This window comes from Lagenorhynchus albirostris, chromosome 7 (assembly GCF_949774975.1).
Source record: "Lagenorhynchus albirostris chromosome 7, mLagAlb1.1, whole genome shotgun sequence".
In the NCBI taxonomy this organism is placed as follows: domain Eukaryota; kingdom Metazoa; phylum Chordata; class Mammalia; order Artiodactyla; family Delphinidae; genus Lagenorhynchus; species Lagenorhynchus albirostris.
The window spans coordinates 577,005-589,755 of NC_083101.1; the positions used below are offsets into that span (position 1 = coordinate 577,005).

The 12,751-nt window shown below is 54.6% G+C and overlaps 1 protein-coding gene across 5 annotated transcripts in view; it reads right to left on the minus strand.

Moving 5' to 3' along the window:
- EHMT1 (euchromatic histone lysine methyltransferase 1) overlaps window positions 1-12,751 on the minus strand; it is a 145,972-nt gene that overhangs the window by 74,370 nt on the left and 58,851 nt on the right. For 4 of the 5 annotated variants that reach the window (XM_060153801.1, XM_060153803.1, XM_060153800.1 and 1 more), the window contains exon 2: window positions 1,039-1,105. In XM_060153801.1, the coding sequence (XP_060009784.1) occupies window positions 1,039-1,105 (67 nt within the window). The remainder of the gene's footprint in view (window positions 1-1,038; window positions 1,106-12,751) is intronic. The other variant, XM_060153802.1, reaches the window with a different exon arrangement.

The following is a 12,751-nucleotide window of genomic DNA, read 5'->3' on the forward strand; positions in this document are numbered from 1 at the left end:
GGGGCAGGCCCGCAGCAGTTCCCATCGTGGGGGCTGCACCACAGCTCGGGAAAGACAAAAAGCGGCTGCCGGCCTAGGGCACAAGGTGGTCCCTGCCACCAGGCCACTCGAGGCCTCGTCCTGGGAGGCTCAGGGCCGCCCGCACCGAGCTCACAGGTCTACACGGAACACTGGGAAACAGGCCTCCGTCTCCCTGCAGTGCCTGGAAAGGCAGGGCCCTCGCCTCCCACTGCTGCACACACGGCAACCTCTCCAGACTGGCCTCTGCCACCCACGGGCCACTGTCTGTGTGTCTTCAGAGGATGCAGGGCCGGATGGGCGTCTGACAGCCCGGGTAAGCTCGCCTGACCTTGGCCCCGAGCCAGCCTCTTCCCCACCCAGCTGAGAGGCGGGTGGACATCGTCCAGGGACCAGGCTGGGGAGGTGGCGCGGGTGTGCAGCCGGAACCAGGCGGCCATCTCTGTCACAAGGGACAGGAGCGCGGTGCGGGCGCGTTTCCTCCCACGTCAGTGGGGACAGTGCCACACCACCAGCCAGCAGGACGACACTGAGACACGCTTCTCGTCCGCATGGCCCTGCCGTTCGCACAGGAGGGCCTGTGCCGACACGGCCAGGCGGACACCAGCATCTGAGGCTCCCAGGCGCCGGCCTCATGGTATCCAGCCAGGACGCTGCTCTCCAAAGGGGTCTGGCTGGCACCCCCAGGCAGCTTGGGTGGGACAGTGGGGTTTACCTGTCACGGTCTGTCCCAGAGCCAGCACCTCCCAGCCTGACTCCGGGCCTGTCCCTCCAAAAGCTCCCCTATGTACCAGCCCCTCGCCAGCCTCCCTCTACCTCCTGGCACCTCCGCAGCAGCTTCCATGCCCCAAGACCTGGTGCGGCCGCCCCCCTGCTGGCCTCACGGCACCCTGAGGACCAGGACGCACAGGGCCTCCACCCTCCTAGAGGACCATGAGCCCCGGGACCCCACAGGAGGAGGCCGTATGGCAGGCCTGGCTGAGGAGGGGTGGCCAGGCAAGGGGCCCCGGGCGCCCTTACCTTCACTCGGCAGCTCGGCTCCCAGGCCGCAGTCCTGCTTGGTCTCCCCCTTCGCCGGAACCGCCTGCTAAAGAGAAATAAATGTCAGCCGGGCTCCGCCAGCAGGACTCCTGTCCGTGGGCATCGCATCCAAACCAAAACTAAACCACCAAGGACAGGACGGACAGGGAACCTCGAGCCAGTGGAAAATGCTCTTGACACCGTCTCTTCGGGAGGAGGACCAGCAGTCAACCACAGCCCCGGGAAACCTCTACTTCAACTGTATTGGGGGGACAGTCTTTTAATAATAAGAATGCATGGCTTACGTAACTAAAATTGCAAATGTTTTCTCTATCATAGGAATGCTACAATTTATTTCAAAGTGCATTCTGCTGCTGACAACAATTCATCTAAGTATTTCAAATGTCCAACAACCTACAGAAAAGTTAGAGAAATGGATAAATCAAGAAAATTCAATGAAAACCTGAATCACTAAATATTTGAGTCTACCATACAGAGACGTGAATTACACGATGCCTCTTGCAATGGTTTTAAGACAAACTTCTTGCCTTCAGGAATGTGAGAGTCTGGTTAGAGAACGAACAGAAACACACAACACACCCTTAAGCGGGGTCTCTGCAGGTGTCCGGTCCACAGGGGGAGCAGCTGACGCAGACCCTCTAGGCATCTCTCTTAGCGACATCCAGAGTCTAGGGGCATAGCTCCCATAACGCTTGCATAACGTTCTGGAATGTTTTCTTCAAGAGACACCACAACATATGCTCGGAACACTTCTCCTGAGCCTGGCTCCCACTGCTAATTTCACTGGGGTCAGGCGGCTCCCTGGAGCAGTGCCCACCCCCACCCGGACCCCCACCCCCACGGCGCCCTCCTTCCTTGGCACCTCCAGAAGTCCCCACCCGCTGACTCCACCACCCCAGGCCTGCGGGCCAAGAAGGGGCACAAGCACGGCAAGCTCCCTCCGGCCACTTGCAGGCTCCACTCTCCTACCTTTCCAGGGCTCCACGTCTGGCCTGACCAGTGGTTTGAAACCCAGCGGTTTTCAAAGTGTAAGCTGAGGATCCCTGGGGCCCCTGAGAACTCCTCAGGGGACCTAAGAGGACTTGTTTTTTGAGGCATGTGTGCATGCACACACACACAGGGGTAGGGTCTCACTGGCACTACCCGGTCCTGGCCACCAGACCACAGCCAATGGCGCCTGGGTGGACATCCACTCCTAGCTGGTCACACAGGGTCCCTTGTTCTAGGAGCTGAGGAGCTCAGTCGTGTACGTGGCCACATGGATGAAGGCCAGCCACCGTTCCTGAGCATCTGTTGTGTGCCAGGCACCTGCCAGCCCAAGGGGAGGCCTCAGTGGACAGCAGGGTCCAGGCCACAGGGCCAGCTGACAGTGGTTTTTACATCACCAGAGACCTATGAACAATAACGACAAGACGTGACAGAAACCTCTGTGGTCAAAGCCATGTGTGGTCCTTTTCAGAAAAGTCCTCAGAGCCCTGTTCCAGTCGGGGGATAAGAAACAAACACATTAACTTCACCTAGAGTGTGGGGTGCTGTGACGTTATAAAACAGGGGTTGCAAGGCTGCAGCGGTGAGGGGTAGCCAGCTGGGGGCTCTTCTCCAGCCCCTCCCAGTGGCCTTGTGCTCATACCATCTACAGGCCTGGATTAAACAGTCCTGGTCTGTTGGCACTGGCCAACTCCCTGCTGCCCCTTCTGCAGTTAGGAAGCTGGAATTTGGTGCCAGGCACTAAGGGAAACTCTTGAGGCCTCACAGCCTTCCTCCCAGAAGAAGGGGAGTACTTTCTTACGGAGTCAGACCTGACACATCCCTCCTCGTCAAGGAGAAACAAGCCTTCATCGTGGATGGCAAAGCCCAGCCTCTGCTCCCCTCGGCACCCCCTCCCACACCCTGATGCCAGCCTCTGGCCCTTGGACCCCGCCACCCCTCAGCAGGCCAAGCTCCACCTTCTCAGACAGCCTCACCTGGACCTCGCCTTGTGGCCCTGCTGGTCCCACCACCACCAGGCACACCACCAGCCTGTCTGCCCTGCCAGCATGAGCACTCAGGGTCCAAAGGGGGGAACCTGTCCTGTCCCCAACCTGTCGGCAGTGCCGGGCGGGAGGAAGAAGCTGAGAAAGCATGTGGCAGAGAAAAACAGGGTCTTCCTAGGGGACTGGGTGTGGCGCAAGCCTGAGGGGCGCTCTGGGACAGCCCAGACGCACAGTCCACACGTGTTGCGGCCACCCTGCTCCTTGTGGGCACTGCCAGTGCCACATCTGGAAGCCCAAAGGCCCAGAGACTGAGGCTGCGGGTGAGCTCGGCCCACGACCAGGGCAAGAAAGACAGAAATCTCCTGAACCCAGATGCTCTGTGAGTTGAACCTATATGTACCTAGCAAAAGGGAACATGGAGGCTTCCCTGGTGGCGCAGTGGTTGAGAGTCCGCCTGCCGATGCAGGGGACACGGGTTCGTGCCCCGGTCCGGGAAGATCCCACATGCCACGGAGCAGCTGGGCCCATGAGCCATGGCCGCTGAGCCTGTGTGTCCGGAGCCTGTGCTCCGCAACGGGAGAGGCCACAGCAGTGAGAGGCCCGCGTACGGCAAAAAAAAAAAAAAAAATAGAGGGAACATGGTTTTCGTTGCCTTTTCCAAAGGGCCAGCAACCTACAAAATCGACATCAACCAGGAAAGGATTACAGGTGGAACACGTAGCCCAAACCACTAACAAAACCAGAACCAAACAGAACTGCTGGCAGACACTTGAAACCCCTGCCAGCTCTCCCACAGGCAGGGGCTGTGACAATCCCGACAGTAAAAGGTGGATGGGTGACCTCAGTCTCTGCTTTGCAAGAAGAGCCTCAACTAACCCCAGAGTGAGCTTGGGATACGGGGCCACAACAGGAGGAGGAAAACCTCCAGAGAAGACGCGAGCCAACGGCAGTGCGCACAGCAGAAGCTCTGAGCAGTGCGAGGGCCCCTGGGCAGCAGCAGCACAGAGTCTCGACTCCCACGTGCCACCTCCACGGAGAGACTGAGGCTCCTGGCAGAGAGGACCAACTCCAGGCAAGGCGGGGGCACAAGAGGAGCTTAGAACCTCGGGCTGTGCCTGAAAGCGAAGCACTCAAACTGGCAGGGGGCGTCCAAGAACCAGGACAGACCCAAGGGATGCCCACTCCGGAGTTTACAACACTTGGAGCATCAAAATGAATAATGACAGGAACAGGAATTGTAAACCAGTGAATAAACACCAGCATTAAATAAATGAATGGATAACAAACAAATCCAACAGGGAAAGCTGCTTATCCTAGATGCCAACAACTGAAGGCAGAGAGAGGGCTGGGAGCTGAAGCCACCATTACAACTCGTGGAGGAAGTTTCGTAAGAAACGGGATCTTACAGAATCTCAAAGTATCTCGCCGCAACATTGTCCTCAAGTAAGAGGGAATTCCCTCAAGCAAAGGGAAGAGCAGTGACCTTCCGTGGAGAAACCTGTAGCCTCACCCATGGGACGGTCACGGACAAAGCGGCAGGTCTCCTGATGGGATGCACCCTAACCCTAACCCTTCCTGCCACCAGGGTTTCCAGAAAGCAACGTGATGTGCCCTTGGAAAAGGAAGACCGAGGAGCTGGAGTCCCCTCAACTCCCCGTCCAGAGCGGGAAAGCGCTGTGAAGGGACTACTGTGACGACTGCACGCACAGCGACCGGGCACCGTGTTCACGTGTGATTACCGTGACACCTGTATGCACTGCAGACCAGACGGTTGTGTCAACATCGGGTATCTTGATGGTTATTCAGAGAAATGTCCTTGTTTGTAGTAAATAAGAGCCTGGACTTACCTTTGTGCGGGACAGAGGAGACAAGATGCATGTGTGTGGTGTGTGTGCACACATGTGCACGTGTGAAGGACATAACAAGTGGAGTCTGGGTGAAGGGTAGATGGGAGCCACTGTACTAATCTTGCAACTTTTCTGTATGTTTGAAATTATTTCAAATTAAAGTGTTTTAAAAAGGAAAAGTTAGGAAAGTCTTCAGACTGGAAGCACGCTGTGTGGCCACAGGGCAGACAGGGTAGAACTGAAATGACGACAGCGCGTCTTGCAGGGAACAGAGAGGCAGCAGCAAGGACTTCCCAGAGGGGAACTGGTCCACGGCAGAAGCGCAGAAGCACAGGCTTGGGACCTGAGGACCCAGGCCCTATCCGGCTCCTCTGTCCCCCTGCACTTTGCCGAGGTCACCTGGCTTCTGCAGCTGCAAGGCAGGGACCGCTTGTTCCAGGAGCTGCTGTGAGGACGACAGACCTGGTGCCTGACGCGGAGCCAGCAGACCCGCAGCCCAGGATGCGTGAGGACACAGAACACGCGTGCACTGGGGGCTCCACAAACTGCTGCGCCTGCACCCCGTGTCACCGGGGGCCCGGGACCACGGGCAAACGCAAGGGTTCCAGCACTGGCTGTGGGACTCAGGTCCGGAGAGAGCAGGAGAACAGAGACATAAAGACAACTAGTGGCGGGGTGGGGGAAACCCCCAAAGGAGTAGCAGGCTCGGGAGTCAGACGGCACAGCTGTTTCCACCTTCAATGAACTATCAACATTTAAAAAGTAGGAGAGTTTACAAGAAATCTGGGTTTCCAGACTCTGAAACAGTGAAGAGCTGTGGCGACCCTGGCGGGGTGCCTGGACAGGCTCCTGGGGGGTTCCCCACAGAGTTGGCCTCTTGACACCCGGGACCAGCACCAAGTCAGATTCCACTTACTCCTGCATGTAGGTACTGATCCTCAGGGTCTAGACCGGAGAAAATGCCCTCCTGCCCAGGCCTGCTTCACGCATCTTAACTCATCCACCTGCCCCCTGACCTCACTGGCAGCACCTGACTTGAGGCGTCACCTCCCAGGACCTGTCCTGGCCACATCTCAGTAACGATGCCATGACCTGTCCCCACCGGGTTGGGCCGTGGGGCCAGGATGTCTGATCCCAGGCCCCTGATTTCCCACTGTCCATCCAGGGCCAGGCAAGGCTGTACCTCATCTTTACCCTCAGCCCCACGTGGCCGGGCCTCACTGCCTCTCCCAGCCCATCACAGCTGCATCCCAACTGCCAACCTCCTACACCCTTCAACCCCCTCAAACAGGAGTTCTCTGGGGTCCCCAAGACCCTTCCAGAGATCAAGACTGTTTTCATAACACCAGCAGGATCCCACTCACCCGTTTCGCAGTACTGACATCTGCACAGATGGTGCAAGGGCAATGCTGTCGGCACCTTAGCAGGAGTCAGGAGGGTGGCACCAAACAACACGCTTAGTGACTGAATTCATCCTCACTCTGGGGCCACTGCCCCACAGCAAGGACACCGGGCCCGCCAACAACACCTCTGGGCCCCGGGCCCTGACTGGTGACAACGGGTGTCTGGAAACAAGCTGGGCGGGCACAGCCCCCGGGACCCCATGAACACAGCAGGTGTCTGGAGACAAGCCGGGGTGGGCACAGCCCCCAGGACCCTATGAACACAGTGGCAAACCAGCTGCCTCCTGTCACAGCACCAGCCAGCCACACGTTCACCCACAAAATTATGGTTCATGACCTTTCCCCCAAAAAAGTCTGTTTTAAGAATATTATGGGGTTTCCCTGGTGGCACAGTGGTTGAGGGTCCGCCTGCCAATGCAGGGGACGCGGGTTCGTGCCCCGGTCTGGGGGGATCCCGCGTGCCGCAGAGCGGCTGGGCCCATGAGCCATGGTCGCTGGGCCTGCGCGTCCGGAGCCTGTGCTCCACGGCGGGAGGGGCCGCAGCAGTGAGAGGCCCGCGTACCGCAAAAAAAAAAAAAAAAAAAAAAAAGAATATTATGTAACACACTCAAATAATGCCAGACTGGGCCGCTATTTTGCTCTGTGTCTACCCGAGTGCATTCAGGAACCCGCTGACGTGCCCACAACACACCAGGCCCTGGGTGAGCATGAGACCTGGAAACAGCACCGCCATCTCTGCCTCACTTCTGTCTCCTACTTAAAACCCAAGCACCTCCTCGCTCGTTTCTCTGAGTGACTGTTGCCGGTGGCACAGGGTGGAAGAGGACCAGGGGGAGGGGGTGGCATGGGGAAGGAGGGAGGGCAGAGGACAGGCAGGGGTGGGCAAGGAGGGGCACACCCAAGCGGCTGACACCTGTAGGGCAAGGGACAGTGTGCTGGAGTCTGGGATGCTATGAAGTCTCCAAACGAAGGACACATTAGCTTATCAGATGAATATGAAAAACAAATATCAAAGAAAAGGAATACTCTCTCGGTCTGAAACTTCTGTACAAGCCTCTACCTGACAAAACCTGCCCTAGGGCTCTGCTCTAACATTTACTGTGCCTTATTTAAGACACAGGCCCCGCCAGTGGCCAATTTCTCTTGCATAAAAAGGAAGAGAAAAAAAAAGAAAAATAGGGCTCCCCTGGTGGCGCAGTGGTTGAGAGTCCGCCTGCCGATGCAGGGGACACGGGTTCGTGCCCCGGTCCGGGAGGATTCCACATGCCGTGCAGCGGCTAGGCCCGTGAGCCATGGCCACTGAGCCTGCGCTCCTCAACGGGAGAGGCCACAACAGTGAGAGGCCCGCATATCACAAAAAAAAAAAAAAAAAGGAAGAGCAGCACATATTCGTAAAGCTCACAATAAAGAAATGTTACTGCTTACCTCAACCCTGTCTAGCCTAGCAGGTTATTCTTTCTCCCTGATCGAAGCAAAACAAAACAATGGGTTAAAACAAAGTTTTGAGGTAATTATTCGACTTCAAATCAAGACCTTTCCATTTACAACCATCTACCTAGTTGTATGGGAGTGAAACACATTAATGTGCATGAACAACCAGCCAGCAATTCAAGTTCTTAATTAAGTCAACATGGCCGCAGAGGCACAGAACCCAAAGGCCAGTCTCTCACTCATACACAGACAACAGAATCAACACTGGTGAAGGTCCACCAGTGGCTAACTCGTTTCCCAAAAGCCTGGTCTCTTTCCTGGAAGAACTTCCAATAAAATCATCTAAACTCTCCCCCAGGCCACATCACTGATCAAGGTCACTGGTCAGGGCGGAGGCCTCCCCAACCTGGCTTCTCTAAAGGCACAGCCCCTGACCCAGTGCTGGCAGCTCACCCTGGCGGCCCTGCCCATAGCCCAGAGATCCATGGCCCCCGTGGCCTGAGACCCCAACACCCCACCCTCAGGAAGCCAGGAGGTGAAGGAATGGGCGCCCCCCCCCCAGACGACCTGCCCCACTTTCCATCCCTCCTTCAGCACGGGCCGAACCTGCTCACCCTGCTCAAGTACCACGGCCACCGCCTAAATCACGAGGGCTTCAACCGCAAGGCTGGGCCCCACCTCCACCCCAAGACCCATGTGTCCCAATAAGGAAGGACCTGCACCTCCTTCACCTCCTCCTTGGAAGACAGACAACCCCAGAGTCAGACCCCACCCGCAAAAGCACCGGGAATCCGGACCGGCTACCTCATCCGTAAGTATCAGGCCTTCCGTTTTTCAGATGCCACAAACTTGGGCACGACTAAGAATCCAGAGCTTGCAGCGGGAACCAGCGGGGACCATGTGTGCTCACCAGGTGTACACAAGGCACACACGCCGTACAACTCTCGTCCACTGCACCACCGAGACACGACAATTCCAGAAAAACAGCTCCTTCCAGGGCTTTTTGTCCTCTTTATCCTCAGCACATCTGCCCGAACTCCAGAACATCTCAGGAGCAGACTTCATATCACACTCCCAAACCCAGACTGAAAAAGGGAATCCTCTCAGAGCCTGGGATCTGCAGAGATTCTGGGGCTTCTTTCAGTCAAAGAGCCCTTTGCATACAAACTTCTAAATAAAAAGACATTTACAGGGTGAAAGCAGTGAAGAAAGACTGAAGGCAGGTGCGGGGTCCTGAGGGGTGGGGCTATACCCAAGGACACCCCTCTCTTCACAGAATCAGGAATCTTTACAGTCCTAAACTCAACATTGCATGTGGGTTTTAGTTCCCGGACCAGAGCTCTAACCCAAGCCCCCTGCAGTAGAACCAAGGACTCTTAACCACTGGACTGCCAAGGAAGTCAGACTCAACTCTTCTTAAATATGCAAAAACAAAGCGCTCCTGCCTCGAGTGTCCACATTCCTTAAACAGAAGAGAAACCAGAAGAAAACCCTCAGACTCTGCACCATGTGGCTAAGGTCCATCTGTCCACTGGAGAATAGGCCGGTCCCCCTCCAGCCTTGTCCTCCATTCAGCCCTGCCAGCTGGTCCTAACCCTCCTCGCATCCTCACATTCGGTGACCTGCCGTTTTTGACAGTAAAACTGGAGCTGGGACCCCACGATGCCAGAACTGCTCACAGTAAGAGTCCCTCCACCAGCCTATCCAGACCCTCATTCGACTTCTTCACTGCCTCTGATTAAAATCCCAGTTAGATCCACCTGAAAGGCACCGGGGCGGGGGTACAAAGTCTGCCCAGGAGGTGGCCAGAATGGCCAGTGAGCGGCAGCGGCAGCACGCCCTTTGGGGAGTGCGACAGCCACATGCTCACTGCGAGCTGGGTCTGACCGCCCCTCCCAGAAGAACAAACTCTACCCTTTGGAGCATCAGTTTTCACATCCTAAAGAGCTGATGTGGCTGGAGAAAAAAGAAAGAAAACTTTCCAGTTTGTGAAGTTTTTTCCTTAAATGCAAATTGGCAGATTTCGATATACACAAACCCTAAGGGAAAAAACACATCCCAAGAGGTGAGGTAGAATCTGACCCCGTGCTGGATGTGTAAGGCCAACACAGGGCAGTGGGTGCAACAAGCTGCCCAAGACATGGATGTCCAGCGACATCTTAAGTTCAGATAAATGACAAGCCGTGTTTTAGCATGTTTATCTGAACTTTAAATGTAACTGGGCATCCTGTATTTTTTTTTTTTTAATTTTCTTCACCACTTTAATATGCATCAGGCTCTGGTTTTCTTTTCTTTTTTAAAAAAATATTTATTTATTTATTTGGCTGCATCGGATCTTAGCTGCAGCGCATGGGCTCTGGAGCAGCGGACTTAGCTGCCCCAACGGCATGTAGGATCTTAGTTCCCCAACCAGGGATCGAACCCGTGTCCCCTGCATTGGAAGGCGGATTCTTAACCACTGAGCCACCAGGGAAGTCCCGCATCTGGTATTCTTACTTGCTGAACTTGGCAGCCCTACACTGAGTCTGTGAGGATCAGCAAAGGACAGAAGGACCCTAGGTTTCTGTAATTCTGAAATGGCAATGCTTACATTTCAAAAGGCAATATTCTCTGCCCTGTGAAATCATACTCCTAAAAAGAAAAAGAATTATTAATCAAACAATTTCTTCATAAGAGAATAGAACACAGAAGAAAATAAAATGCAGAGGAAAAAAACCAAAGGAATTATGAAGTCCTGCTCTCACACCATCTCTTATGCCTTGGCATGGGAGGCCTTCCCTAACTTGGCTCCCTTTTACCACTTGGGAGACTGTCTGCCCCACTAGGGTGTTTGGCCTGACCCATCTCTGGGGGAAGAGGTCCCACCTGGACCACAGGGAGGTCGCTTGTTACCCATACCATATGCATTTCAATAAAAACATCTCAAGGTGGTGAAAAACAAAAAAAGTCTTGCTAGGGTCTTCAGGTATCCTTATGTAAAAGAAAGAACGCGGGCTTCCCTGGTGGCGCAGTGGCTGGGAGTCCGCCTGCTGATGCAGGGGACACGCGTTCGTGCCCCGGTCCGGGAGGATCCCACGTGCTGCGGAGCAGCTGGGCCCATGAGCCATGGCCGCTGGGCCTGCGCTCCACGACGGAAGAGGTCACAACAGTGAGAGGCCTGTGTACAGCAAAAAAAAAAAAAAAAAAAAAAAAAAAAGGAAAGAACACACCCACCACCACCCGTTCTACAAGGGTTAAGTCTGAGCCACTGCAGTGCTGACAGAGAGCGCACCCTGAGAGGCTCTCTGTGCTTTGGAAAAATAGGCCCCTTAGAGAGTAGATATCTCAGAAGAATTTTAATGAACCCAAATTCCTGCCTCTTTCCATACACAGAAAAAAAGGGCTAAAATCATTAATGGAAATACCCCTTCCCCGTGACTAGCAGTTACCTTCTACCGAGATGTGTGCTTGGCTGCACACACCCCCTGGCCCAGACCACACAGATCCTGGCCGCTCCCCCACCTCTTCAGAGCAGCCCCTCAGAGCTACTGAGAAGCTGTCTCCCAGGCTACAGTCCTCGGTAAGATCCGGAATAAAACTCAGCTCACGGCTCCTACATTGCGTATTTTTCCTGTTTCAGTCAACGCTCCTCAAGTTAACTTCCAATCACATAGCCCTCAGTATGGTTGTGGCCGCTCAGACACCAGAGTCCCGCCACCCCGCAGCTGCCCCGCCAAGAACCCACCCTGCCTCGCCTTGCTCTGGACACTGCCTGCTCCCCACGCGCGGGACAACAGGGCACCCTTCCACACAGGGCAGCGGCCAGGACCTGTGCCAGCGACACAGACCGGTTTCAGATCCCACACAGCACATCTGTGCAGCAAAGACCCCCCAACTCCATGGAAGATGAGAAGCAGCTGAAGTACACTCAGGCAACCAATTCTGGCTGCATGATATTACAAAGAGTATCTCCCAAGAAAAAGTGTACAGTCGTTTGTTTTTAACAAAAAAGTGGGGGAGGGGGGAAATACCCAGATGCAAAGACCAGAGAAGTCATATTCTAAAGTCATCTTTAGGTGACACTGGCGGGTGGCTGTGTTCACTGTAGTGATGTCACAGGACAGGAGATAGCGACCGCGTTTCTATCACGAGGACGAAGACTCCCATCTACTAAGTCTCACTCAGATTTTCTTAGTGAGTAAAACAAATATCTTGTACCAGTTCTCACAGCAGCACCACTTATTTGGTGTCCCTCCCGCTAAGTGTAGCCACAGAACAAGCACGTAAGAACCACCTGCCGCTCCAACCGCGCTATCTGTAGGTGACGTCAAGGTAGCCTGCGTTCCCTCCTCAAGGCCCAGGGCCTCCATCCGCCCCCACTGGACATCACTGGACATGAGAAGAATGAGCACCAAGTGCAATCTGTCATGATGCAGTTAGCCTCAGTTTACAACATTTGCTTCTACATGCTTTTTAAAAAGACAGTTTTTGTTACACACACAGTTGGCCCCCTGTGTCGAGGGTTCCACCCCCGCAGACTCAACCAATTGCAGATCAAGTATATTCGGGAAAAAAACTCCAGAAAGTGCGAAAGAACAAAACTTGAATTTGCCAGTTTGCGAGGCGCCGGCAGCTGTTTACACAACATTTACATCGTACTCAGAACTGTTTACACAGCATTTACACTGTATCCGGTATTACAAGTAATAATCAGAAGGTGATTTAAAGTATACAGAAGATGTGCTTAGATTACATGCAAACAATAGCGCTGTTATTTCACATAAGAGACTTGAGCATCCACCATCCTGGTATCTGCAGGGGGTCCTGGAAACAATCCCCAACAGATACGAAGGGACAACGGACAGATACCAATGGACAACGGTACAGCACAGATCACTAAGGTTAGGATTCTATGAGGAGTCTCCACGAACTCTCCAGGAAAATTACAAGGAATCCTTTGTACTTAACTGTCAGACCCGTGAGCCTCCTCATTGGCACCTGCACCTGCTCACCTGAGAGGCGAGGGGCCTTCCCACCCAGGTGACAGCCTTGGGCAGAC